This window comes from Photinus pyralis, unplaced genomic scaffold, assembly GCF_008802855.1.
Source record: "Photinus pyralis isolate 1611_PpyrPB1 unplaced genomic scaffold, Ppyr1.3 Ppyr1.4_LG3a, whole genome shotgun sequence".
NCBI lineage: Eukaryota > Metazoa > Arthropoda > Insecta > Coleoptera > Lampyridae > Photinus > Photinus pyralis.
The window spans coordinates 18,628,385-18,655,702 of NW_022170509.1; the positions used below are offsets into that span (position 1 = coordinate 18,628,385).

Here is a 27,318-nt window from a genome sequence, read left to right on the forward strand (position 1 = left end):
GCCTTAAATCAGACCGTATAAGCTCATTTCCAGCGTCTTTTGAACCCCAATTTTCTTCAACATTCGGAAAATGTGTGTATTAATTTAATTTTGGGGTAGGTTCTCCTGTTGATCATTGGCTGACATCAGCTGCTTCCTCTTGGTCAGAAATAAGCATATGCAGTAGCTGTCAAGCTGTGCCGAGGGCCCTGTCATTCGACACGTTCCGGTCGACTATACGGTAATCCGGATTCCGGAACAAAGATCACAAAACCTTCCCCATAAATTTCATTTATTATACAAATGTATAAATAATCATTATTTATATCTTTATAATAAATGAAATTTATGGGGTAGTTTTTGTGATCTTTGTTCCGGATTATCATTTACCCCATTTCGAGGTTCCCTGAGAGAATGGATACTCAACAAGTGACTATACGGTACTTGCTTATAGGCACTCTTGACAGCGTAAGTTTGATCTGGGACTTCTGGGAGCCAGCGCACTGGGATAGGGGGCAACTTTGTCAGTACCCTACGAATTTCCCCCTTCGTTGTCAGGACCAGGATTAAAGACTGAGTGATCAATCAATTCCAGGCTCACTGGCAACGAGCAACTGTACTCAAACAAACCAGGGCCTTCTTATCGGTGCCCCTGTAAGTCAGATTAGGAAGATAATCGGAGTCCTCACGGGGCACTGGATGGTCAACTAGATTAGGCTGGCGGGGAGACTACGTGCAGGTTAGTGGGAAAGCAGATGAAGCTACCGAGCCTTTACTGAAAGGAACAGCTCTGATTTTTATTTGGCATCCAGAGGTGTGTCAGTCTTTTGAATAGGCAAATGTACCAGATATTGGATTATTTACAGATCGTAAAAAAACCTCGATAAATGAATACCAATACGAAATATCGAAGGATCCTCAGTATTACCATTACTTTTTAACGACCATTCTACCCTTAGGTGTAAAGGTATTGTAGCAGTACAGCTTCACATTAACTTAAACTATTTCATCGTGATTGCATTAAAACTGAAAAAAAGTAAATTCTCATTTAAAAAAATTAGTATTTATGTGTGCACAAATTTCGGCCACTCTTTTCTTATTCTTGGCTAGGGTTTTTGCTGCTCTCCATGTGGTATTTCTTGCCTCTAGTATCTTCCTTATGTCCTCGTCCCATGTTATCTTCGGTTTGTCCCTGTTTCTTTTGTGTTGGCTTCTGGATTCCCATACCTGCTTCACTTGTCTTACGTTGTCCATTCTTTGAAGGTGCCCCCACCACGCTAATTGCCTGTTTTCAATGTCTGTCCATTCTTGTTACACCTTTTGTTCGTCTAAGATATTTCATCTCCACAGCCGTTAATTTACTTTTAAGTTTTTGTGTTAACACCCACGTTTTACACCCGTATGTCAATATAGGTCCGTACACTGCCTTATACACATTTATTTTAGTTTGTTTTCAGACTTCTTTTTTACTTATGAAACTTTTGTTAATCGCGTGTAAACAATAATTTCGGGTACATTTTACTCTAAAACCTTTGACACAAATCATAGAGTCATAGGGAATAATCTAGCGAAAGTCTGAACTCCCTAGGGAATGAAATGTGTTGATTTCTATTATATTGAGCCCAGTTTTTCTTGTTCCCAATTTACTCCTATATCATTTATTCCTGCTTCCAATAGCGCCCCAAAGTACCCGTGCACCAAATTTCAACACGATCGGCCACTTTTCAAAAGGGTTATAGAGCACACGGACAGACCGACAAAAATTAAAAGCTAAGTGTCGGGAGATCTTAAGTAATAGTTAGCGAACATAGACGAACGGGCGGATAAAAGATTAGATTTGGAACGTGATCACGAGAGGGGCTTTTGTATTTGTTGCAGGAATTACACCAATATTTTAAATCAAGAAAAATGTAAAGAAAAGTGGGGTTTTTATTTTCACCAATATATTCGAGCAATCCAATTTACATGAGTAGAGTGATCAAACCAGAAAAAGTTTTAATTTTCAAATTATAAGCGGAAATATAAAACCAGTTATGCACGTTTTACTTTCAAAAACAGCATCTCAGGAAATAATTCATAGTGAAATTTATGACCGTTAGGACAAATCCACCAAAACCGCAGAAGTGGGTCCGGACAGACGGGCGGACAAAACACAAACAATAGCAGAATAAGAATGAACAAAGTAAGGTACCGCAACGGTTAAGCGATTCTAGCTCATATCGCTTACGTTAAAGAATGTTTATTGAAGTGAATTTCGCTTGCATCGCATGGAATCAAGTAGGCGTAAACAACATTGCTGTAAACAAAAACTGGATGCAAGCGAAATTCAGTTCAATTAACATTATTTGACGTAAGCAATACGATTTTGTTTGAGAGAATTATTTATATTAAATCGACGACGTGATGTAAAAAAAAGTTAACGTGCATTTAGTGGGGTTAATTACATATCAGAACAGTAATAACAAATGGACTATAAGTCAGAAGTGCCTTACGTAACTCAGAAGTGCTTAACGTAATTCAGAAGTGCCTTACGTAAGTCAGAAATGCTTTACGTAAGTCAGAGGTGCCTTACGTTAGTCAGAAGTGCCTTACGTAAGTCAGAAGTGCCTTACGTAAGTCATTAGCGTTCTTCCCTAAACGTGTCAACCTGGCTTTACACAGGCTTGTGGATATCGACCATAATGAAAATGGACATGCGTAGTACACAGCATTTACCTTATGACAACCAAAGTCTAACCTAAGATTTTGTTCTGAGAATCTTTCGCAGTTTTTTGAATTTCTTTCAACAATTGTAATTAACAAGTTGCTGAAATAAATGTCTTCTTTAGACGTCGCGTGGTTTTAGTTTAGTAATGCATTTTAAATATTCCTTCTCAAATGGTTGAGGAAAATGTTCAGTCCTCCAGCTTCTATATGGCTAACTAACTATAAAAAAGGTACAGCAGTTACTAAAGCGTTTATTGGGCAAATAAATTTATTGTGGTCCTTTTGTTAGTTTAGGGACACAATTCCTAAAGCATGTGATATTACCTTAATCCGATTATATTAGTAAATATGAAATTTCCATTCATACTTGTATAATAATTAGCTATAGAATGGTTACCATTCGCTGGAAAATCCGGAAGTTTCCATATAACATATAGTAAGTGCTCACTACTAAGAATTTGTATTAATCTGTATATTGCAGTCGTTCCATTAGATCATCCTTTCAAAAATTTTACTACACATTCCGTTCATTAACTTACAATCATTACATGGATCAAAGTTATGCAGCAGACGTTTGTATGGAGCCACTAGTATGGTTTGTTGACAATTTTACACACACTATCGGACCGGTATGTACTTCATTACTTGAATATGATATACCAGATGTATTTTTCAGTTATTTGTGGTAGCTGTAATTTGTCTAACTGCATCTGTAGTGGGAATTGCATACTGGATTGGTATCCCATACTGGTGGAATCGAAATCCATTTTTCTGCATTATATTAATAATAATTGGCCATTGGTTATTGCTGAATGTCTCCTTCCATTATTATATGGGTGTTGTTACACCTCCAGGATTTCCTCCTCAGGTGAGGACCATTGAAACGATTGGAGAAACTGAGTTTTGTTTTAGGATGAACTGATTACTGAGGTTGTAAGTATTTGTAAAAAGTGTATCGCTCCCAAACCTCCAAGAACTCATCATTGCTCAGTGTGCAAGCGGTGTATTTTAAAAATGGACCATCATTGCCGTATCCTTTAACAATGTATAGCCTCATAGTAATGTGACGATTTTCTAAACAATATCAGCATGGTTAAATAACTGTGTGGGTTACAGAAACCACCGGTACTTCTTTATGTACACTGTCTATATGGTAGTTGGTGTACTTTTCATTATCATTTTTGGATTTGATTTAGCTTACTCTGGAATTTGGTTATCATCTGATGATTACGATGATCCTGAGCTAGAGGGACATCCTGTTAAATTTAATAAGACCGGAGCTCTTATACCCGTCGTATGTTTCTACCAAATAGCTAATTCACTTAATCTTTTGATTATTGCAGACCGACATATTGTACTTAGATACCAATTCTCTCGTCCAAGATCACATTAATGACGGCATTGAACTTATTCATCCGTGGAAGAAACGTGCAATAATATACATGGCCCTGATCAATACCGGTAGAACATTTGACTGTCAAGTAGTACGGCCTAAAACCTCTCAATTTTCTAGGTGTATTAGTGGCACTCGGCGGTTTGGCGTCCTGGCACAGTAGACTTATTACGAAGGGGGAAACGAGCATAGAGGCGAACATTAATAAGGCCGAGACGTTGCGGTGCCTTAATTTGGGCAAGATCTATAGAAATCCGTATAATTTTGGCCCTCGAAAAAATTGGAAAATTTTTCTCGGACTAATCAGAGAAAGGTAAAATAAAATTGGGATATTTTTGACATTTGTTAAATTACACAAAAATGGGAAAATGGTAGGCGCAAAACTCTACCCTTCCATTTAGGGGCTGTGCCATAGGTAAAATGCCCAACAAATTGATCTCCAACCAAATGCAATTTTGATGAATGCAAATTTTTTTTTATAAATTTGTTCCTATTGATGATTGTATAGTGTCCAATTTTTTACGCTTTTATACAGTATCTCCATTATTTTTGTTTTTAATGAAAATGGTTAAAGTTTGGTATCCCTCATTAATCCACGTCCCGTTCTAAAAGGGTGATAATAGCATCTGAACTGTTTTCGATGAGTTCAGCTGCTGCAATTTTTACGTCAACTTCTTCGGTTCTGGGTCTGAAATAGGAGCTCAAGGTAGGAGATTAGGGGTTGTGTGTTCTTTTCCGTTGGTCCAATGTACTGTGATGACATATCCAGTCAGTTTGGATTTGTATGACTGAAGCTTAGGGTTATCGACCATGTCCAGTGTATATATAGGCTGTAGATTAGTGTAGCTTTTTGCCACATTGGTTTTCAGAAGTGATAAGTACTATCTTGGCGCATTTCCATGTCAAAGAAAGAGTTTGTGTCTTAAGTTGAGTTTTTGAATACCTAGATATATCGATGATATGTGGTACACGTAATGCACTGGTTAGTCTTAGTGGCATATGTCGGTGCAGGAATTGAAACCAGCTTGTTCTACTCTCTTGGACTTGTAAGTGTGCCAATTCTATCACAAAAACTAATAGTAAAAATAAAGAGATTAATAATTAGAATTAAATAAATTCCGTATCAATTGCCCTGTCATTAATGTCAATTAGTTTAAAATTAACGTCACAGTCGTTTTTTAAAAATAAGTATCACTAACTCTAGTAATCAAAACACACTTGACTCTGCAAACATAAAAAGTTTGCCTTAATAATAATTGTGCGTCATGACCAGGAGATTCATAAACGATGAGAAACAAAAATGTATTAAAGGGTTAAATGTTATCAATAGTTACTTCCCAATGTCACAACACAACAATTAGACACACAGAAAGAGTTTCTTGTACAAATCAGACGTTTTTAATAATATAGTGTTTTAGATCATGGTTTCGGCACATCCTTCTCCCATCAGCTCATGAGCCCATTGGTGATGGTTTAACTTGGCATACTATCCACGATGATGGTATTGAAGGATGGTCCTAATGCACTGCAATACGTTCTAGTCAACGAAACAAAGACATAATTCCGTAATTTTGTTTAAAGAAATTATATTTCTGACTGTTTACAATTACATCATAATTCTTAAAAACACGTTTTGCAAAAGACTTTCATTGTAACTTATAAACTATAATACATTCACTTTACAAACTACCATATATGTTTTGCGATCCAGTCAAGGTAATGTGATACTCTGGTATATACTGCCGGCAAATTGGCGCCTCCACAACCTTTTCCAAATGATGTAACACCGATTAGATATGAGACACATCGGTTTTTGGGTTTTGTAATTGTTAATGGGCCGCCAGAGTCACCCTGAAAATAAGACATGGTTGTATATGTATATATACAGTTGCCAACCACAAATATTCTATACACTATTGGAAGTGAACGGCGCTACATTGGGCCTCGGAATAGGTGGAGTTTGTCAAGAGAGGATTGTTATGGAAGTGAAAAAAGTTGAATTGCAGTATACAGTAGGCTACTACTGAAACAAATACTGATGCGGATTCAGGACCAACCCAAAAATATAATTGCTGCAAGTTAATACTGGTCCCGGGATCCATAACAAGTTAAAAAGTAATCGTAAACGATTTACATAAAGCGCATTTCCACTTGCATTCGTTTCCCATTTGTAAGAACTTCTGTTAAAATCCGGCCACAAATATGAAAGATAGCGTTGCACATGGGCAATCCATTTTTGACGTGCTACTTCAATTTCAGTTTATGAGAAGAATTTCATTTCAATGCTTTTCTAAATAAGAAAGTTGGAACTGCGCATGCGCAAACCTAAATTTTAAAACTAATGTTAGATTTTCCTTTGTTCCAAGCGCCTAAGTATCAAATTTCACTTAAATGGTTCCATAGATAAAAAAGTTGGCACTGCGCATGCGCAAAGCCAAATTTTGAAACTGGCGTTTGATTTTCCTTTATCCCAAGTGCCTATGTATCAAATTTCGATTAAATTCTTCCATAAATAAAAAAGTTGGCACTGCGCATGCGCAAAACCAAATTTTGAAATTGGCGTTTGATTTTCCTTTATCCCAAGTGTCTATGTATCAAATTTCGTTTAAATTCTTCCATAAATAAAAAAGTTGGCACTGCGCATGCGCAAAACCAAATTTTGAAATTGGCGTTTGATTTCCCTTTATTCGAAGTGCTTATGTATCAAATTTCGTTTAAATTCTTCCATAAATAAAAAAGTTGGCACTGCGCATGCGCAAAACCAAATTTTAAAATTGGCGTTTGATTTTCCTTTATTCCAAGTGCCTATGTATCAAATTTCATTCAAATACTTTTATAAGTAAAAAAGTTTGCAATTCGGTTTATAAATGGTCGAGATGCGAAAGGGCACTGTGAATTTTGAATCGATTCGATTCAACTTTTGGCGTTGCGTATTATATGGCTAAAGCTATGCCCATATTGAATTTCATGCAATTCATTTCATAACTAACGGAGATGTAAAAGCGATCGAACATTTCTAAACAAAGTAATCTTTCACACGGACCAAAAGATGGACAGACAGACAAGGGACAGACACAGAACCAACCGGCAGGCGACAGATAGCAATGCAAAATTATAAACGATCTCTAGGATCGTTAATAAACGGCAAAAGTGTAAGATTATGGAACATGTAAAAAACGGTTTTTTGTTTTTTTTACAATAACTTTTTTTGTAAGCGGTACAGAAAAAATTCCTTCCTTGGTACAAGTAGAACAATAGCTCTTAAGATAAAGAACTAGTAGCGTCGCAAAACGAGCGGACGGACGGACAAAGTGGCCACAATAGCGCTTTTTTTTTATTTTTGTGGAAATGCGCTAAAAAGTATAGGAGAAAGGGGCAAAACAACAGCCGATTAAAAAAATAAAACTGGGAAACTGGTTGTTAATACTATCCATCGCAATGTTGACACAATTGTACAAGAGATTGCCGAACAGCAGAGAACATTTTCTACAAATTTCCTGTTTCCAAAGATGAGCTGAACTAAGGAAATGAAATAATCAGCATTCTAAACCTCAAAATAAAAAGGGCTAATACAACAGCATATCGCATAGGTAACAGCTCTCATTCCAATCGCCCAATCAAAATCTATTCATCAGTCTAATCAAAACTTCTTCAAGCTGAGTACTATACAGGGTTGGTTCGATGTCGTCTGTGAACCTCCACATTGAAAGTTATTCACTTTTTGATTTTTTGTCAATGTTGCCATCTTATTAATTGTTTTTTGAAGTTAAGAAATAAATTTGAGCAACAATGTTAATCCGAGTAGTAAAGGGCAACACTTTGATATATAATGAGAAAGTTGGATTTAGTGATACAGAGTGTTCACAAGGAAATGGTACATGCGCAATAAAACATTTTATCTACGATAATTCTACAAATGACTATCCGCACTTTTAAGAGTATTTCAGTATACGCTTAATAAATGGAATTCGCCTTCAGAAAAACCTGCCTTATAAATTTTTTGCAACCAGTATTTCTTCTTCTTTCTTTCTTTATTTTCTTTTCAAACTTCCACCAACATTGCCAAAGCAAGCATTTCATCATCACTAGATGAACTACTCGATGAAGCCATGTTTTAAAACGGAACTGCATCGAGCCGTTCGTTCCTCACCAAAAGAACGTGTGAGAATCGGCCTTGATTCATAGAAAAGAAAAATGCTTTTGGATTTAATGAAAAAGGTATATGCTAACTACGTATTTGAGTTAAATCTTAAATTTTAAAAAAAATTATTTAGCATTAACATTTACATATTTTATTATATTAGTGTTGTCATAAGCACTTTATTTTGTGTAATAAACATATTAATTTTCTGGGAAGAAAATGGTTTCTTTTACCATAAATACACCGTTTATCGAACTTGCCTGCATTTTCATTACTTACAAAAAAATTCATTTGTTCATTAAATTTTCTATTAGGTATTGTAATTTGACTTGTGTAAATATCTTGTGATAAACTACACTAACAAAGTATTATTATTATTATTTGAGATAACGTAGTATCACATTTAAACCATTTTTCCCATTCTTCAATAACCTAAAAACTACGGGGTTTAGACAAGACATTCCTTATAAAAACTGAAGAGAACACAAAAGGCTGTCGAATAGCAAAATAAAATAGTGGTAGTTCCATTTTAAAAAAATAATTATGGCACTTTGAAATTCGTAAATTTTACCATTTCCTTGTGACACCCTGTATCACTAAATCTCATTATTAATCGGCAGAGCAAAGCAATGCAAGCTTTATAGGGGAGTCGATAGTGTCCCCGTCCATGAACACGATAATTGTCAAATGCTTGGACCGATTCGGTTCAAACTTGGCACAGTTCACCTATATGCCACGAGTAATAAACCTATTGAAAATGGGTCAAATCCAATGACCCCATAGGGTCACACCGAGGTTCTCTGCCGCTTTTTTAGATGCTCTTTAGGGATTATTTCTTACTATGAAAGTGTTGCCCTTTACTCATTAGACTGTCAAATGACAAATCTATTTCTTAGTTTCAAAAATCAAGATCGCTACAATTTATCAAACTGAGGCTTGCTTATGGGGAAATTTTTCGAAAGAAATTCGCCTTTATTTCATGGTTTGTCCGTCCATCTGTCTGTCTGTCATCTGACTCGAGAACAAAAGAAGACTGCGATATCAAACATTCACCAGTCGATTTCTGCGAGTTCAAGGATAAGTACTATTGCATATGAGCCGGATTAAAAGTGTTTCTGAATACAAGCTGAGTGTAAAAAACACATTCAATCAATGTGCTCTTCTTGTTACAAGGAGAAACTAAGTCTTCTCAGCAAACTTTGAGGCATCTGAATTTGCTCAATAAGTATTGTCTGATATAGATTTCACCAAGGAATCAAGGAGTCCTTGGCATAAAGAAAACCAAGTAAAACCATTCATGTAGGACAGGCTGAAAATTTTAAGTGAAGATATTTTTTTTGTAACGGTGACAGTCAAAAATCTTGTTATGTATCCTTACCTGGCATGTATCTTGTCCACCTTCAAGTTTCCCTGCACATAGCATATTTGGGATAATACCATTAGGTAATTTTGAGGTATCAGTATGATATGATCTGCTACACACTGAGTTGTCGAAAATATCCAACGCCACTTTTAATAACTTATCGCTTTGTTCTTCCACTACAAAAAAAAACCAGGTAGGTAAGTGTGGATTAAAAGAAACTGCTCTTACCAAATCCAATTTTCCCCCATCCTGTTGCAATGCTAACGTTATAGTCGATTTTATTTTTATTCCAAAGGCAAGCTGGTCTTATGTATTTGGTAAAAGTTACTTTTTTCGATAATTTTATTAAAGCTATATCGTGGTTATGTGATGGTGGTCTATATTGTTCATGCGCCTTTACACTTACCACGTTGTAATCTTTGTACTCTGTACCATCGTTGTCGCTCTTTAGGTCTATTTCTCCTAAACGCACAATGACAGGTTCGCCACTATCAATTTGATTAGTTTACTAGCAATAACAATACGGTTATTTACTTACTATATGGTGGAGGCGCAGTGTGCCGCTGTAATAACATAGTTGTTACTAACCAATGTACCACCACAAAACCATCCAATGCCGTCGTTAGTACTGTAACCTAGTACTGCCTGAAACACATCTTTGCAATAATCAGATGTTACTCTTTTATCATACCATGAATGGAAATTCTCCTGGAGCAGCTGGGCTTCCACCAACTATCAACGGAAGTCCGTAATTGTCACAATTTACCACATCGATGCTAACCGGTTCTGCGTCGGTTATTAAAGGAACTGCATTTACAACGCCCATCACCGATTTACTATATTCCCGGCATTCTAAAAAAAAACTAAATATAGTAACTCTCAAGAAGGGATAATTTTGACTAACTCTCTTCGGCTATACTTTCAACTCCATTTGATTGAGACCATATGTATTCGTTGTTCTCAGGAAATATGAAGCCTTCATCTCCATTTTTGTTGTCAATATCCAGAAATGTATTATCGTTGACTAGTACTTTCTTTTTTTCTGAAATAATCGCATTCGAAATTAGTGTTCTCTTTAGCACTTAAAAATTGAGAACAGTCAAAAACAACAGTATGGCTCTAGAGACGAATGGGGGGGAGGTCCAGGGTGACAACATCCCCAATCGCCTCTTTCGTTACGGGGGAAAAGTACGCGAAAAAAAAGAAAAAATTTTGACTTTCACTAAATGATCCATTTATGGCCATCTGAAGCTGAAGAGTTTGGTTTGGAGAACGCTTTATCTCGAGGATTTAAATAAACTTTCATAAAGTGACACGACTTTCCCATCCGGAATACCAGACCCACAGATATATGTCGTATATCTGTGACCAGACCCGCCTAGGTTTTTTAAAAATCGAAAACGGTTTCAACCCTATCGCATTTTAAGCTTTAACCTCACTAGCACGCATCAGCCAGACCTTTTTGTGACCTCTCTCATCCTTCACTCTATTCTCCTGAAATTTTGACCCCACCAACTAATGCGCGTTCTATTTTCCCCGTGTGAGTATGCTCCAAGAATCTAGAAACTGCCCCCTCGTGCATTCAAACGTACAATAAACAATTTTCAATATTCAGGCGCAATCTCTGGTTAACCAGCTTTGAAAATCCTAAGGAGATTGCCAGAGTTCCCAGGCAGTTTCTAGCACCCCACTCTTCAATATAACATCTTGGTGGCAACAAAAAAAAAACGATCAGCAGAAAACCCTGTTTTCTAAAAATTACAAAAATTGAGGATTTTTAAACCCCTCGCAGCCCTCCTCCTCCCCCCATATGACAGGTATTCCCGGTTAAACCGACACCTGCGTATACCCTTACCGTAATTTACCAATACAGCACTGTGTACAACGTGAATATAATAATATAATGCCCTAAAAAGATGAGCCCGATGGCCAATTCTCGCTTTCCGTGATAGTTTAGTTGCCTATACCCGCCTGCTCCCAACGAAAAATAGGTTTATGAAAAAATACGAGTGTTGGATAGAAAAAATTTGGGTTCCTGCAGACGTACCGTGGCATTTTAAAATGTTCTTAATATTTCAGTTAATACCCGCATACCTAATCGTGAACAAAAGGTTTATCAAAAGACCGACAGTGATAAACTAGAAAGGATACAAAAACTAAAAGTCATGAATATTGAATTTGCAAGTTCTTGGCTATCGAAACCAATCGTTTGACCTCTTTCCAATGAAATTGACCTCCTATCAATGTGATGTGGGGGAACCCCAGATTTCTATGAACTTGAAAACTTCGGATAAGTTAATCGGCGCGCACACAATAGGAAATAACCAACAAATGTGTAATTGTTCAATAAACTAAATAAATGTTTACCCTCGCAACATACAATCGGCGTCCGCCCTTGAAATCCGCATATAGTAGCTGTAGCACGATTCGCCGCATCTTGTACTCTGGGACAGTCGGTTATAAGTCTACAAACCCCAAATGCATTACTTCCTCTAACCGTGCAGTCGGTATTCAAATTACCTACAAAAAAATTCTTTCGTTTATTCACAGTCTAATGTTAAACTCATTAATAAACTATTAGTAGTTAGTAATCTTTTTTTAATTACAATCATGTTTTTGAAACAATTGGGTCTTGAACTATGGGTTCAATTTTTTCTCGAAATTATGGGGCTAAATAAGAAAATTTGATAGGTACCTTCGATAGTAGCGTGCAAAAAATGAATTATTTCAGTCCTTCCGGTTTCTTACGACACACACATACAAAGAGATGACTAACAACTACTTTACTGCATAGCAAATTACCTGTACAAAACCGTAAATAAGTATAGGTACGTCGTCCGAAGAATAAGTAATAAAATGGTTACTTACGTTGAGGAGACGCTTGAAAAAACAAACATGATGTTACGAATAAAAAGAGATCAAACTTCAAACTCATTTTTTAAACATAAACACTTTACATGTGCTTAAATTCGGGTTGCACTACGCTTTTCTCTTTCATCTAAACACTACGAAGATATATTAATATTCGGGTTTGTGTTGAATAGTCATAAAAGCTGTCACACTGGTTTACAAGAACAATTTGCATCAACTATTAACACCGTAAATGTAAAACCCCATGTTTAATTGATATACCATGTACATCCCTCTTTGAAAATTTGGCGTAGTGTCAATCAATTGGCGGGTTGCGCAAATCTTATCTTTCACGTGCTTTCAAAAACTGACGCCAAACGCTAAAAGTATTAGCAATAAATAAAATATGTCAAATGTTTAAATTTACCAACTTTCCCTATTGCACTAACGTAAGCAGTTCGATAGTGCAATTGTGGACTTACTTTGGGAATTTACGGGATTAGTGCCTAGCTAACGCAACAAGCAAACAGAAACTACTTCAATTTTATTCAAATAACTGGAAAATGAATCAGTTTCCCAAGCAGTTTAGATTAAGATCGTTGAAATAGAATAAATAAACAAGACTGAATTAATAGCATTTTGACTGTCTTTTACCTAAAATTAAAATTCATTTTCCCCGTGGGCATAACTTGAAGGAATTCCCCAAAACTTCCTTAAAGCCAGCGTAATGGAATAATAAATTTCTACAAAATGTTATTATTAATCGGGAAAAAACACTTCTGAGTAATTACAATTAATACTACGCAAATCGAAGATATAACGTCTTTGAACAGAGACGGATCACGAATAATTTTAAGGCCATCAACATGATTACTTATTTCCTGAACTGCGCTTCAAAATATCCATTACCGCGTATGGGTCCATTATTTGCCTCATTGACATTGGAGAGAATTTGAGCAACGCAAGGTATAATTTTGAATGACATTTACGTACTACCTATGAAAACTTGGCAAGGACTATTTATTTATTTATACTCGAAGGTTGCCAAAAATGCGTTCGTATTTTTATGTGATCTTGATTTTTGGTGAAGTTGCACTTTCAATGATTCTTCAATAGTTTATCTGGTGTCATAAGGGCAAAGGGTGAAAATGTTATCGATTATACAGTTTCTTTTATATTCATTTCATTTGATTATATATCAAAATTATTGGACTAGTCTAGGTGCCATTACTGCCGAAAGGAAGAATGGCTCGAAATGTGTGATATCCAATTTGCCAATGTCGTAAGCAAAGATGTAAACAACTAAATTTGACACTCTTCCTCTCTCTTGGTCATTGCTTGCACAGTTTACTTAAGGAGCGCAGCAAAATGTACTGTGCACTGTGCAGGAGCAACACTTTCAATTTTTCACAATAATTGCAAATAAGTTGCTATGCAAAATTTCCATATAAAGCTTCTCCCGGGATCAAATTTTACAACAGTCGCAGGCCCCAAAAGACTTTAACACTACGGCGCGGTTCTTAGGTAGAGCCGCATTTTTATTGTTAAAATGTAATTGGTATCTAAGTCACGGGCTACTTATGTTAATATGGGGCGATTGGTCAATTTTCTATAACATTTTTTCCATTCTCAATAGTGTGGCGAATCTTCTAGAACGTTTTCAAGGCGCCATTGAGTCCATAACGGATTATTCACCGGCGATACGGAACGAAACGAACGACGATGTCGAAGTGCTATAAATGGGACTACAAAAGTAAGAGACAAATATTAATTGATCTGTTATAAAGCAACAAACGAAGGCTGGTCAGGATAAAATCCAACTCGGTCATCAGATCATGGAAGCAGATCAACAAGAAGTAAGAGCTATTAAAGATGAGATACAACGTTTGCCAGATAAGATTCATACGACGAACTACGAACACAATTTATATTATTCACTGCACATATGTGAAACGTGATGCGCCATCTATGATAAAACAAGATCCACTTGCTGTTCGACGATCGTCCCCGAACCGTGTGAATGTATTGGTAAGACCTTTGGGACAGTTTCAGGCCGCTATGCTAAGTGACCAGTAGAAGAGAAAGCAGCTTCTCTAACAGTTCTGATACGTACAAATGCGTAGACATCAGCAACAAGATTTTGAGCAAATTGTATCACGGTTAAAGACTCAGTATTATTCGCAATTAATGAATCCAAGAGAAAAATCAGGTTGATAAGATTGGGGTATCCTACGGCTGTGGTGTGAACGCACACATAAGAAGACGTTGCCGCGACAGTACTGTGACCAGTGGTCGAAGTGGCAAATATTTTTTACCGGTATGGCTGAACTGATAAAATCTTAGTATTGTATGTATGCGTATATTATCATAAAAAAACGGTCGTCATGCCTATGTGGATAAATTTTTTACCGGTATGTTTCACAAAAACTAAAAATCTATCGGTATGCCATACCGCCGCATACCGCCTCACTTCGACCACTGACTGTGACCAAGAAAAAATTGAACAGATCATTGGGAAGGAGCAAGCAAGTTATGTCCCGGAGATTGCCATCCAAGACGTGCACGACTCACTGCACTTATGGATAATGATTAGGTTACCCAAGAACTCTGGATAGCTCAAGAAGAGCAACCTGAAAGGAGCTCCAATTTTAAAGATGTATTGGGTTCAATAGGACTTTTAAAGAGAGTTCTAGAAAATGATGATGGCACGACCACAAGTATACAACTGGTGATACTAGAGCAGAAAATCTGGAATACTACAACTGCAGATGCACAATGATATATTGGTATTCAGGGAGACGTCTAGGAGTGACAAAAACCCTGCGCAAGAGGCGTTAACAGTTCTACTGAGCAAATTGCAAACAAAAAGACGTGAAGGAGGACCGCACAAAATGTGCAGTTTGTGCCGCAAGCAACGGAGCGGTACATAAGAAGAAAGCAGTAATGAAGCAATATGGTAGTCCATTTGAACAATAGATATGGATATCTCAGGCCCCTTCCCAGAGACAGCTTCTGGAAATAAATACATCTTGATGATCATGGACTATTTTGGCAAATGCCCCACCAGATCAAAAAGAGTCAACTGATACACATCTTCTGGTAAAAGAACATTCTAGCAGATTCGAAGTACCCCTGGAACTACAAACTGAAAAGGTAGAATGTATGAATAGGACAATGCGGAAACACTTGTCCAAGATGTAGGTATATTGGACCATAAGCATGGAAACATTTATTACTGATGGCGAACCATTCTGCAGCGCAGGAAACCAAAGGACAGAGCCTAGCTGCCGTTGTGTTTGAACGAAAAGGCCTCATACCATGATTCGAAATTTGGTACAAAATACTAATCCGCCACTGTACAATATACAAAACAAAGAAGCCGTTGGCCCCCTAATGTCATATTTTGCAGTTCGCCAACGTATAACAAGTTGCCTATCCGAAGGTGTACTGGTCAATAAGTGATTAATGTTCTCCATCGTCTTATTTTCGTAGTAAACTTCGAAGTAAAAACGTCATAGCTATTCCAAGGATGTTATTTACATAAGCAACTATCGCTATCTCTGTTTTGTTAACAAATCGAGCAGGAATTGTACGGCAGAAAAAGAAGTACATCTATTCCCACCACACGCAAACTATCGTCTCATCCACTTCCTAATCTACTTACTTAATTTTTTGTAATTTACTTTCTCCGACGTTTAAAGTCAAATTTATTGTGATAAAGATAAAAGTATCTTTTGTTTGTAGACTTTTGTGATTTGTGTGGCAAGGCCTTCTCTGTCGCATTCGATTCTGTGATGTTTATAATATTTTAATGAAAAACATGAGGATTCCCACCAGGCCAGCACCTACCATAGACGAGGCCGTTAACAAAAATAGTACAAAGTAAGTTGAAATTTATAAATCCTGGTTGTTATCATTTTGTTTTTAGACAAAGTCAACAGTACAACAAGAAGAAACCGCCCCCCAGACCTCCGCCTCCTAATTTCAATAAGACACAGAGTAAATCAGCATGGAATTTGAGTCAACAGTTCGATGGCATTTCATTGATCGATTTAAGTCCGCCGGAATCGTTAAACACATTCGTAGCAAATAGGAATCGTGCCTTCGGGGGAAGTGTATCTAGTTCATTTAGTAGTAGTACGAGCAGCTTAGCGTCGAGCAAGAGAAGTTTTGAATATGATAGCGTAAATTTAGACCCGTGGTCGACTCCAGCTCCATCGAATACACAATCAGTATTTTACCTTGATAGTAATAATTCCGCACAACTGTGCGTACCGACAATAATAAGGCCTCAGAGTAATAAGCGAACTGTAAATAAAACGACAAACGAACCTAGCCAAAGAGAGCAATCGCCCCCGATGCCGTCGGTCCCACCTCCATCTCCACCCAAAGAAACTGCTGAAGTGATTGTACCGTACGGAATTGCTTTGTATCATTTTCCTGCCGCTCAACCGGATGACCTTCCATTACAGGTAAGCGATTGGGTGATTATTTTAGCAGTTACACTTTCTGGTTTGTGCCTTTTAATTTTACATGAGCACATTAGATATTCTCCGATTGTAGAGTATTTGCTTATTTTTTTTCTTCGATTTTTTCATAAGAATCAAGGAGGAGGGACGTTCTTCTAATTTCGTGGCCATATGGTTAAAGCCAGAAACGTCCTCCATAGTGCAAGTTATTCATATGACATCATAGATGGCTTGTACATAAAATGATATTTTTTTAATGATTTAAGTTTTTGAATTCATTGTCAAAACTTTCTTGTTGAATTACAATCTTTTTTGGAGTTCAGAAAAAGATACTATTTTCTCAAAATGTTCTAAAAAAATAGGCAGTTTATAATAGACATCCAAAGTAAGAGCAATGTTAGGTAACTCCAGCAGTTCCAAATGCAAGTATGTTAGAGGGATCTATCGGACATTAAACGTGCAAAAATTAAAACTTTTGGTGCAGTCAATTTTTGGTAAAAAATGGAAGGCCCGAAAAAAATTGTCTCAGATCGACCCGGAAAAAAAATTTCTTATAGAATGTGGCCTGTAGAATCCATAATTTCAAACAGTTTGAAGATTGGGCTACTAAATCAAAAGTTACAGCCCTTTGAATTTTTTTTCGAAATTTGTTTTTTGTCCATAACTATTTATTGAGAGGTCTAATCGAAAACGTACGAATTGTTTTGGATTCTACGCACCAAAATTAATAAGAAAAAGTGTTTTCCCGAGAAATTTTGGTGCAGTCGATTTTTGGTAAAAAAGGAAGGTTTACACTGCCTTTTTTTGAGGCCCTCAAAAAAAATTGTCTCAGATCGACCCGGAAAAAAATTTTTCTTATAGAATGTGACCTGTAGAATCCATAATTTCAAACAGTTCCAAAATTGGGCTACTAGTTCAAAAGTTACAGCCCTTTGAATTTTTTTTCGAAATTGGTTTCTAGTCTATAACTTTTCATTGAGAAGTCTGATCGAAAAAGTACGAATTGTTTTGGATTCTACGCACCAAAATTAATAAGAAAAAGTGTTTTCCCGAGAAATTTTGGTGCAGTCGATTTTTTGGTAAAAAAAGGAAGGTTAAGTATTCAAATACTATGCAAAGTATTCGAATACTAAATATTTGTGAAAGTATTTGAATACCTACTTTAAAGGATTTGAATACTAAAAAGTATTTACAAAATCGAATACTGCTCAGCTCTAATGACACCTAGTTTTTTATATGTATATGTCCTGAATTTTCAAATCTCACAACTCACAAAAGAAATGACCGCTACACCCCAATTCGTCTGATTTATGCAGGTACCATTAAACCCCAATAAATCATCCCCTGAATTTTCAAAAATTTGGGTTTTTGTTCACATCCATACTTTTCCTTGGCATCCCCGGAGTAAACGTAGCTGCGTTCTAGTTACTCTGAGGTCAAAATTATTTAAGACTGATTTTAGTTTCTATTATCAATTACTTACAATCATTAGATAATTGTCACAATTGTTTGACAATTGCTGCAATCAGCAACTGTAGAACTCTAGAACTATTATGAGTGCAAATTGAAGTAGTTCGACATTTGAGCGCAATTCAAAGTAGGGGTTTAAAAATTAGGTGTCGTCATAAGATGGCATCTCGTTTCACCCAAAAAGGGATCTCTTAAGTATAGACAAAAAGATCAATATGGTATATACAATTCTGGGCACCATATGGTCTACCTCTACATTGTACAAGAAAACTTATTGGGCCTTGTACGAAATGTGAAAATTTAGTTTTAGAAAAGATAGAAACAAATTTTGTATATACAGATTGGGTCACAGTATTTTATGGAAACTTACAGATTAAAATGCAGTTTAAGGTTCTAATGGATTATGAGAAACGTGACTAGCAGCACAATTACCTCAAGGTGTTTTTACTTTGTTGTTAATAAAGATAACTCATATCTGAAACAATTTTCTCAAGGCAGTTTTGGATATAGAATAAACCGACTAATTACTTTATTGCTAACACATTTTTTGTCGACGAAATATCTTGTATTGCTTTCCTTAAAATTATCTTCAAGAAGTTTTTTAAAATAACTGAGCACTATCCGCTGTCAGAATTGTAAAATTCAATATGGCGTCGTATTATGCGAAAAATTTCAGTAAGATCAATCTCTCTCACCGGATTTTTACTTAAGTACTGTTGCTGGGCAGAAAACGAGAACAATTTTGTATTGATTATTCGATTAAAAATATGTCTTGACACTTTCAATTAATTGTAATATGATGATTGCAGGTTAATGACATCGTATTCCTTCTCAAGCGACTGAACTCCGAATGGTTTTACGGTCGCGTCGAAGATCGCGAGGGTATGTTTCCCGCCTCCTTCATCTCCATACAAGTGCCTTTGCCCGACGAAGACAACCTTGTTACCGCATTATACGAATTTAATCCCCAAGTAGCTGGCGATTTGCAACTGAAACCTGGTCAAGTAATACGCGTCACTGGCCGCTTATCGGACGATTGGCTGATAGGAGAATCAGAAGGACGTGTAGGACAATTCCCTTCAAATTTTGTTGATAGGGTACCTTCTGTGTTATAGTAATTAGTACAAATTTTGTTTGTTAAGGTGAGGTGAGTAGTCCTATAATACTGTAACGTTTATTTATTTGTTAATTTAATTGTGTTGTCCCAGGTTAATTATTGTTCAAATTATCAAAGCAAACTAACCAAAAATTATGCACAATATAATGTTTTTGATAATATTTACCAAATTTTAATGTACCTTGTATGCCATTGTATCGTGAACAATAATGCCATCTCTCTGATTAATACAGGGAAAATGTTATTGTCTTAGTTTAGTTTTGAATGTGATAACGCAATAGATATAATTCTAATGGGCCAATAATAATCGATGTTACATATATTTTTGTATTTCAGCGTAATTAATAAACTGAAATGACCATCTGTCAGTTGTTATGCTGTTATGTGCAATAGTCAGACTATTTTGCTCTTTATTTCTTAAACGTCCTTTTATCAGATGGCCTTGAAAGCCAGGGGTTTTTATTGGTTAATCTTATGTTACCTGGATCTTAAAAAGCGAATGTAAATTTGCCGCATATGAATAGTTGTCAAGTCTCCAATCTGACATTTATTACCAGTTAAGCGAGTCTTTCTTCGCAAAAGATACACCTAATAATAATTATTATTCTCTTATTTCCATTGACACATACTAGGCTGCGTCAAAAAATATCGAAATAATGAGATACTTTCTTCCTTTTTCCAGACAATGTGCTTCTGGAAATCTGTTTATGGGAAACTTGACCGAAACCCTCATCTCAGGTTCTGGGATTTGAAGGATTCTTCCCATAGGGAAGCAATAGCAGAAAACTGTGCTTTTGTCAAGTGTTTTCTAGGAAACTTACAGTTATGTTCAAGAAGAAGCTGGTGCCAGTCGGTTTTGAAAACATACAGCGCAAAGAATTCACAAAAAGGGCACAATGAGAACACTTTGTACGTTCTTAGTAGACCTCTGACCTGGCAGGCTGGGTTTCGCATAGGCGCTTGCATTCTGACAAAACGGGGCCCCAACATATCATAACAAGAAATTATAGCGACAATATTAATAGAGCAAACGCGTCAACATACATAATCATAAACAAAATGTATAGCGTTGAGAGGTGACATCTGCTAACAAAGTATTTGACACAAAAACTAAAATCATGTAAATACTCAGAATGTAACCTGAACCTGAATTAACACAAGATGTGCCTTGTGTCATTATCTCAGTTGTGCAGTTGGACAAGTTTTTTCTCGGAAGAACATTACATCTTTGGACCAAACAAGATAAAACTCGTAGCATATTGTCATCTTTAATGAAAATAAAGGTAAAATTGAACTATAAAAATAGGAACATTTATTTTTAGCAAAATAGACTCTGACACTGCTGCACATAAGTGATGTTATACTAGGAGAATAATTTATGTTAAATATATCTATGAAGAACTAAACAACGTAACAAAACTATCTTATTCAATCTTAACATATCACAATTAGACTTTGGTCGATATCATTCGAAACTTGGCTTCCAAAGTTTCTTATTAAGTGTTGTTGCAGCCGTTTGGAGGCCAGTCATATAAGTCACAATTTTAGCTTCCAATGCCTCATATGATTTTTGTAAGCTTTCTCGGCATTTCTCATCATGTGGATACTTTTCTAGACGCTTCTTCAACATTAGAGTGCGTCTCTGAAATATGAAAGAAAGTGTGAGATAATTGATACAAATTCTCTGTTGTGTCCTTGTTTTTCAAGTTACCATCCTGTACTATACCTTAAATGGAATCCTTAATTGTTTTGAGATCTCTTCACAAAGTAGTTTGTAGTTTCTATCATCCATGTTACACTTAATGTACGCCATTCTTAATATTTCATAAACACGTCTCACTCTGCGCTTATTTAATTTATACTCCTCATTGGCCACTTTTGACATGGTGTCACTGAAACCTTTATGTATGTTGTTACAATCAAATTGTTCAATCTGCATTAGCAATTGACAGTCCACCATATCCCTTAGACATGAAAATGGCATATTCGTGGCTGGAGCTACAAAGGTAATTTTAGAAAATTGGGCTAATAATACGAATACGTATTTACCAACAATTTCCGCACCATTATGGAGACCTGCGATTACCTTATATGCATTTGTCAATAGATGGGTACCAATACCCATCCTCTGACACGGTGGCATCACAAACAATTGCGTGATACGCGCTGTGATTCGATTCGGCGAAGTCGAATATTTGTAAATTGCGATAAATCCTACCGGATATACGCCTTTCATTCCCTCTTCGTTTCTTTCTTCATATCTACAACAAGAAAGAAACAAATTACTTCTGGAAATGGTTGTCTTGGTCGACTATTTGTTAGGAAAAGTAACAAAATATACAATCCACACGAGGTGCGTCGCCTATCATTGTATTTCAGCACTTTCATGCTACGACAAGAAATGATAAATTCATTGTAAAACACTTCAATTAAAACAGAATTTTTTAACAACCTAACATCAACCCCAATTAGAGAAACGTGTTAATAATTTATTAATAGTGCAAGAAACTAAATACAGCACATACTTATAAATTTCCAACGGGCCATTATGATCTACAGGCCAGGTGGCAACCGCCACCCGCTCTCCCGAGCCAGTGCGCCCCTGGTTATACACTGCCTTTTTTTGAGCCCCGAAATAAAAATTGTCTCAGATCGACCCGGAAAAAAATTTTCTTATAGAATGTGGCCTGTAGAATCCAAAATTTCAAACAGTTCCAAGATTGGGCTACTAGTTCAAAAGTTACAGTCCTTTGAATTTTTTTTCGAAATTGGTTTCTAGTCTATAACTTTTGATTGAGAAGTCTGATCGAAAAAGTACGAATTGTTTTGGATTCTACGCACCAAAATTAATAAGAAAAAGTGTTTTCCCGAGAAATTTTGGTGCAGTCAATTTTTGGTAAAAAAGGAAGGTTATACACTGCCTTTTTTTGAGCCCCGAAAAAAAAATTGTCTCAGATCGACCCGGAAAAAAATTTCTTATAGAATGTGGCCTGTAGAATCCATAATTTCAAACAGTTCCAAGATTGGGCTACTAGTTCAAAAGTTACAGCCTTTTGAATTTTTTTTCGAAATTGGTTTCTAGTCTATAACTTTTGATTGAGAAGTCTAATCGAAAAAGTACGAATTGTTTTGGATTCTACGCACCAAAATTAATAAGAAAAAGTGTTTTCCCGAGAAATTTTGGTGCAGTCGATTTTTGGTAAAAAAGGAAGGTTATACACTGCCTTTTTTTGAGCCCCGAAAAAAAATTGTCTCAGATCGACCCGAAAAAAAAATTTTCTTAGATAATAGGAAGGGAATAAGCAACGGGAGAAAAGCAATGTTTCAAGAAGTAAGCAATGATATTTAATGTAATTTTAAAAAAATTTAAGTTCGAGATGTTCAATATCCTATTTACAATCACAAAGCTAAGATTTTGTTTTACTTACCTTTTCATTTTTATTTTTCTCGTCTCCTTATTTAATATTTCTCAATTATAATAGTTATTTATTTTTATGTCACTATGATGTACAGGTTCTATTTTTAGCTGAAAAAGTTACTTTTTATTTTATGTTACTCCACTTATTTATGTGCATGGTGCATATGGAAGAGCAGCTTTTGCTGAATTTGTACCATGGGATTCCATGTAATTCATGGAATAAACATTTATTATTATTATTTATCTGGGAAGTTGAAGTTTTAGTCATTCTGCCGAAGGAAAAGAGATAGACTGGAAAGTAAATAAATGTGCAGGAGCATCGTATAAGTGATTGAGGCAAAAATCCATTTTTTTGATCATCAAAATATCCTGGATGTTAAACAAACAAAAGTGTACACACATGTGCGGACGATGATAGCGCATTTTCTTTAGCCACATGCCCGCGATTTTCCGGATTTATTTGCACTGTCCCGGATCCCATTCATGAAATCACTTCTTGGACATCAAGCAAACGTGTTCAGAGTATAATCAAGGCATAGCTAGAAATTTTGACACCTCATTTCCAGTGAAATTCACATGGTTATGAAAAACGCACCGAATTCACTTCCTAGGCACCAAAAGAATGCCTTTGGGCGTTTTCCCAACAAAATCAGAGTGCAAAATAAGGTTTTTATGAGCGAGAAATTGTATATATACATACACCTTAGCTTAAATGAACTACTACTGCTGTACACTTATAGGATAAAAAAACCCAAGTCAATATCCGGAAATTAAATCGCACATAGTAATTGAATTTCGCATCTCTGCCTCTTTCGCCGCATCTGAAGGCCTCGCGAGGGGGCATAGAAGGTTCAAAGAAAGTGTTTCTCACCTTACATTGTAAGCCTTCGTTTGACCAGTTCAACATCACATCCTATCATAAAAAGAGACAGATTAATTTGAAATGCGCTAAAAAAGAAACTATCTACTTTAAGGAAACACAGAAAGAAACCCAAAATAATCGCCACCATTGTGGGGACCATCGCCGAAGGCGGTCCGGTGGCTGTACACTGCCATGATTAGACCCATGCTCTGATATGGCGCAATTGTCTGATGGCCTAGAACCAGACTCTGGACAAGTCATGGAAGCCCTTCTGGATCTGCCTCTTAAAATTAAGGGATTGTTGAATAGCAGAGGTACTGAGGTGAGATGTTACATATAGGTATATATGACAAGATGGCACACCACATACTGACTTTGTGAATGTCCCCCTCTAGTCCAACTGAGACAATTCATGTTGGGGGTATTCTGGCATGACATATACAGGTTGAAATTGTATGTTACACTCGAATTTCTTTTAGGTAAATATAACTTAATGTGACAAATATAGCAAACGAGCTCCTGGGTCAATGAAAATTTAATCAGTTCTTTCTTGGGTGATGATAAACAAAACACTGAAAATAGAAATGGAAAATTCGAAACCGTTCGCGAGTTATCATGTACACAGACGGACGGACAGAAAGTCCAAAATCATTAATTCACTTTTAAGATTTTGTTAATAAGGGACATATGTAATGTTACATGAATGTTTAAATATTGAGCTAAGACTTATTCTGGCTTAATAAACCACTTGTTTTTGATATTATTCCAAACCCTAACAAATGAAAATTCTAGTCAATTTGCAATGGCCAAATTTGGACAAATAGCACCCATGTGTCAAATGGGCAGTATATTTGATACACACCCACATAAAAAAGACATAGTGTCAAACGGATTGCATTAATCAAAAATTACCTTCTGTGTCTTATGATACTTACACGTAAATGAAAAGCCAGTTGGGATCATCAACATCTATTTGTATCGGTTTCTTAAAAAACCAAATTGTCATAGACTGGAAACGTGTATGAAACTGCTTAAAATGACGTTCGTCATTTTCACAGCTTGTAAAAATGTAGTTGTAGGAATCATTATCAGTTGCTATAAAAGCAGATTCACCTAAATGTTAAATTGTCAACATACAACTTACGATTATAGATCTGTACTCTTTCCAACTCTGTGCCAAAGATTTTACTGCTGTGTCGCCTTTCCTTGTAGTGTTCTACAAAGAAAGGAAATCTTCTAGTCTTGACACCACGAGGCAGCCATGGTGTCAACTTTTCTAATATATTATCCGGTGCAGATTCGAAAGGGGGAGTGGCCTTACCTGTGTATTTTATTTCTACATAACATTTTGCGGAGTTTGCAAGATAATAAATATCTACATTTAGATTATGGTAACCGAATATTTCCCCTCTGAAAATATAAAACGGCTACAGTTGCAGAAAAGATCAAAGATCAACTCACCTGCTACCGAATATCTCTTCAAAAAACACTGGCTTGAAACTTCGCTTGCGTTTTACAGGAACGAAGCATTGTCGGTGATACACTAAAATTTAGTTAATTAATAGGACAAGTTTTGTTAGTGTAGTCTGACACGCGATAACTAGAAGAAGGTCATTTTAAATTATCTGTATTGCAACCACAGGCCTATAGATGAGGTTACACTGCGGAATACAAAACAAGAGTCCCGCCTTAGAAAACAAGAAAGGCAAATCTGGAGCAATGTACAATTTGAGAAACTACTTACTGATAACAATGGTAATCGCATCGAGGCAACGTGCAGTGTACCACCCTTCGGGGGCATCTAGTAGCCCGATATCTATTGCAGTTTCTGTAAATTTATCCACTGGTTCAGATGTACTCTGCTTTTCCGACTTCTACAATATACGAATTGAAATAAAACAACAATAGAATTCCAGATATGCAAGTGATCTAAAGAATCCGCAAAAGATTACAGACTATGAACTTTAAACAAGAGATTTCAACAAACAACGAAAAAGATGCTTACACGCAAGTTTCCAATTAAGGGCTTGGGTTGTGCAAAGGATAGTGTGAATTCTTTCTTGGACATTACTAGCTTAGAAAGCGCTGAGTGTGTTAATTTTATTACCACAATAACGACTACACTACACTTACAAAATCAATCAGAATACAACAAAATGGAGTCGTCGTTGCAAGGGTTGTTGCTAAGTCGTTGTTGCACAAATGTACATGGAAAATCTCAGTTGGCCGTGGGCTTGGCGGTAAAAATTTAAGTTAAGATCCTACTTTTTTCGGCGCTTGCGCACTAGTTGCCCACATTTTAAAAATGGCAAAGCCTTGTTTAACAAAAGTACCAGACAGGCATGTTCTATTAAATCGCCCTTCAATTCAAATATCTACAATAACTACCATTTATTTAATTTTGTGTACCCATAAATTTAAATAGAACCTAATATTCTGAGTCATGATTTGATTGGTGCATGTTTTACGTACTTGATGTGATTGGTGCATGTTTTACGTACTTGATGTGATTGGTGCATTTTAACAATTCGTGAATACTCGTTACGCGTTCGATAAGAATCGAATCAGGTTGACAGTGGCGTAGCATCCGATGAAAAATTAGGGTTAATGTAATTGAAACAAAATTTCCTTTGCTACTAACATTAAAAATGGAACAATTCCACTCGCAATATTACAAAATAGATAAAGGTAAAAATCTAAGATGAATTATTATAGTCGCCTTAGTAGTACCGGGGACACAAACCGCACGCACGTATACGTATAAAAAAGTTTAGTCAGTGCATGTTAGAAATGGGTTAAAATTCTGCTTGCCTTATTTTCGGCATTCAGGCCCATCGGTATATGAGAATCATACGTCTATGGGGCTATCAAAATATTAAATAAAAGGACAGACACTCGCGGTATTTTTAAAGACCCATTGAAAGTCGAAGCTGCTATTAATTTCATTTTGTTCTACGCCCTGCCGCTCGGTCATAGGGGGGAGGCACAGTCTAGAACTGTGGTGGGAGCCATGGACCATTAAATAGGGCGAAAGTTTGCAAGAACTCGAAGCCGATATATACCCCGGTTGATGAGATTGGCGTATTCTACGGCTCCAGAGAAAGCGTTATTATACAGCAGCTGGGGGTGCAGACGTTAATGGATGGAGTTCGCGAGGGGAAACACAGCAAGCTTTGAGACTTGCATGACGTGAGAAATCGGAGCAGCTTTGGCGCACATTCTGGAGCTTGATGCTTCAAAGAAAACGTCTCGTGATAGTGCTCGTATGACAGATGAAAATCTAGAAGAGTAATCGAGCAGCATTAGACAAAACGACGAGGGCTGCGATTTTAATGTGTTTGTGGAATTTGAGATTTACATCTATGGCTAAATCCTAAGTTTTTCGGTTCATCAAGCACTTTTAATTGTACTTACAACATTCATTTTAATGATAAATTGAGAATAAACTTTTATGCCAATACAAGGTCCTATATGTAGTGCTGCCGTCTGTAACGAAAATAAATGAGAGGTGCATACTCAACTATGGAAATATGAACATTTATTTTTAGAA

At 36.4% G+C, this 27,318-nt stretch overlaps 4 protein-coding genes across 7 annotated transcripts; 2 read left to right on the forward strand and 2 right to left on the reverse strand.

Annotated features, from left to right (window-relative positions):
* The first annotated feature begins 2,694 nt into the window (after positions 1 to 2,694).
* On the forward strand, positions 2,695 to 15,787 carry LOC116165294 (palmitoyltransferase ZDHHC16B). 2 transcript variants are annotated; one of them, XM_031479595.1, is made up of 9 exons: positions 2,695 to 2,915; positions 2,975 to 3,121; positions 3,167 to 3,314; positions 3,362 to 3,553; positions 3,598 to 3,715; positions 3,774 to 3,979; positions 4,029 to 4,146; positions 4,199 to 4,391; positions 14,069 to 15,787. In XM_031479595.1, the coding sequence occupies exons 2-9, from the start codon at positions 3,075 to 3,077 to the stop codon at positions 14,169 to 14,171; spliced, it is 1,125 nt and encodes a 374-aa protein (XP_031335455.1). In that variant the 5' UTR covers positions 2,695 to 2,915; positions 2,975 to 3,074; the 3' UTR covers positions 14,172 to 15,787. The 2 variants fall into 2 exon arrangements, with proteins under 2 accessions (XP_031335455.1, XP_031335454.1); XM_031479594.1 differs by lacking the exon at positions 14,069 to 15,787 and adding an exon at positions 5,497 to 5,854.
* On the reverse strand, positions 5,696 to 13,014 carry LOC116165292 (serine protease snake-like). 3 transcript variants are annotated; one of them, XM_031479591.1, is made up of 9 exons: positions 12,860 to 13,014; positions 12,451 to 12,812; positions 11,950 to 12,102; positions 10,487 to 10,624; positions 10,274 to 10,434; positions 10,121 to 10,227; positions 9,811 to 10,070; positions 9,598 to 9,758; positions 5,696 to 5,929 (listed from the first exon to the last, which is right to left on the reverse strand). In XM_031479591.1, the coding sequence occupies exons 2-9, from the start codon at positions 12,515 to 12,517 to the stop codon at positions 5,765 to 5,767; spliced, it is 1,212 nt and encodes a 403-aa protein (XP_031335451.1). In that variant the 5' UTR covers positions 12,518 to 12,812; positions 12,860 to 13,014; the 3' UTR covers positions 5,696 to 5,764. The 3 variants fall into 3 exon arrangements, with proteins under 3 accessions (XP_031335451.1, XP_031335453.1, XP_031335452.1); XM_031479593.1 differs by having other exon boundaries at positions 12,915 to 13,013; XM_031479592.1 differs by having other exon boundaries at positions 12,864 to 13,005.
* A 265-nt stretch (positions 15,788 to 16,052) lies between the features above and the next one.
* Positions 16,053 to 19,851, forward strand: LOC116165295 (SH3 domain-containing protein 19). The gene is made up of 3 exons (XM_031479596.1): positions 16,053 to 16,314; positions 16,361 to 16,904; positions 19,181 to 19,851. Exons 1-3 carry the CDS (start codon positions 16,244 to 16,246, stop codon positions 19,484 to 19,486), a joined length of 921 nt encoding a protein of 306 aa, XP_031335456.1. The 5' UTR covers positions 16,053 to 16,243; the 3' UTR covers positions 19,487 to 19,851.
* A 974-nt stretch (positions 19,852 to 20,825) lies between these two features.
* LOC116166249 (histone acetyltransferase type B catalytic subunit-like) lies at positions 20,826 to 25,836 on the reverse strand. The gene is made up of 8 exons (XM_031481123.1): positions 25,774 to 25,836; positions 25,513 to 25,642; positions 25,230 to 25,317; positions 24,913 to 25,178; positions 24,704 to 24,863; positions 21,538 to 21,749; positions 21,215 to 21,486; positions 20,826 to 21,130 (listed from the first exon to the last, which is right to left on the reverse strand). Exons 1-8 carry the CDS (start codon positions 25,834 to 25,836, stop codon positions 20,954 to 20,956), a joined length of 1,368 nt encoding a protein of 455 aa, XP_031336983.1. The 3' UTR covers positions 20,826 to 20,953.
* Positions 25,837 to 27,318: the final 1,482 nt, after the last annotated feature.

Coding starts and splice junctions, on each gene's coding strand:
- LOC116166249 (XM_031481123.1), bottom strand. CDS start 25,836: ATGTCCAAGAAAGAATTCACACTATCCTTTGCACAACCCAAGCCCTTA. Junction 25,318..25,512: donor TGCGATTACCATTGTTATCA/GTAAGTAGTTTC, acceptor TAATTAACTAAA/TTTTAGTGTATCACCGACAA. Junction 25,179..25,229: donor GAAGAGATATTCGGTAGCAG/GTGAGTTGATCT, acceptor TTATATTTTCAG/AGGGGAAATATTCGGTTACC.
- LOC116165295 (XM_031479596.1), top strand. CDS start 16,244: ATGAAAAACATGAGGATTCCCACCAGGCCAGCACCTACCATAGACGAG. Junction 16,315..16,360: donor GTTAACAAAAATAGTACAAA/GTAAGTTGAAAT, acceptor TTTTGTTTTTAG/ACAAAGTCAACAGTACAACA. Junction 16,905..19,180: donor CGGATGACCTTCCATTACAG/GTAAGCGATTGG, acceptor TGATGATTGCAG/GTTAATGACATCGTATTCCT.
- LOC116165292 (XM_031479591.1), bottom strand. CDS start 12,517: ATGAGTTTGAAGTTTGATCTCTTTTTATTCGTAACATCATGTTTGTTT. Junction 10,228..10,273: donor CAGGAGAATTTCCATTCATG/GTATGATAAAAG, acceptor GATGTGTTTCAG/GCAGTACTAGGTTACAGTAC. Junction 5,930..9,597: donor GTGGACAAGATACATGCCAG/GTAAGGATACAT, acceptor TCTTATTTTCAG/GGTGACTCTGGCGGCCCATT.
- LOC116165294 (XM_031479595.1), top strand. CDS start 3,075: ATGGTTACCATTCGCTGGAAAATCCGGAAGTTTCCATATAACATATA. Junction 3,554..3,597: donor CTCCAGGATTTCCTCCTCAG/GTGAGGACCATT, acceptor GTTTTGTTTTAG/GATGAACTGATTACTGAGGT. Junction 3,980..4,028: donor CCGGAGCTCTTATACCCGTC/GTATGTTTCTAC, acceptor TGATTATTGCAG/ACCGACATATTGTACTTAGA.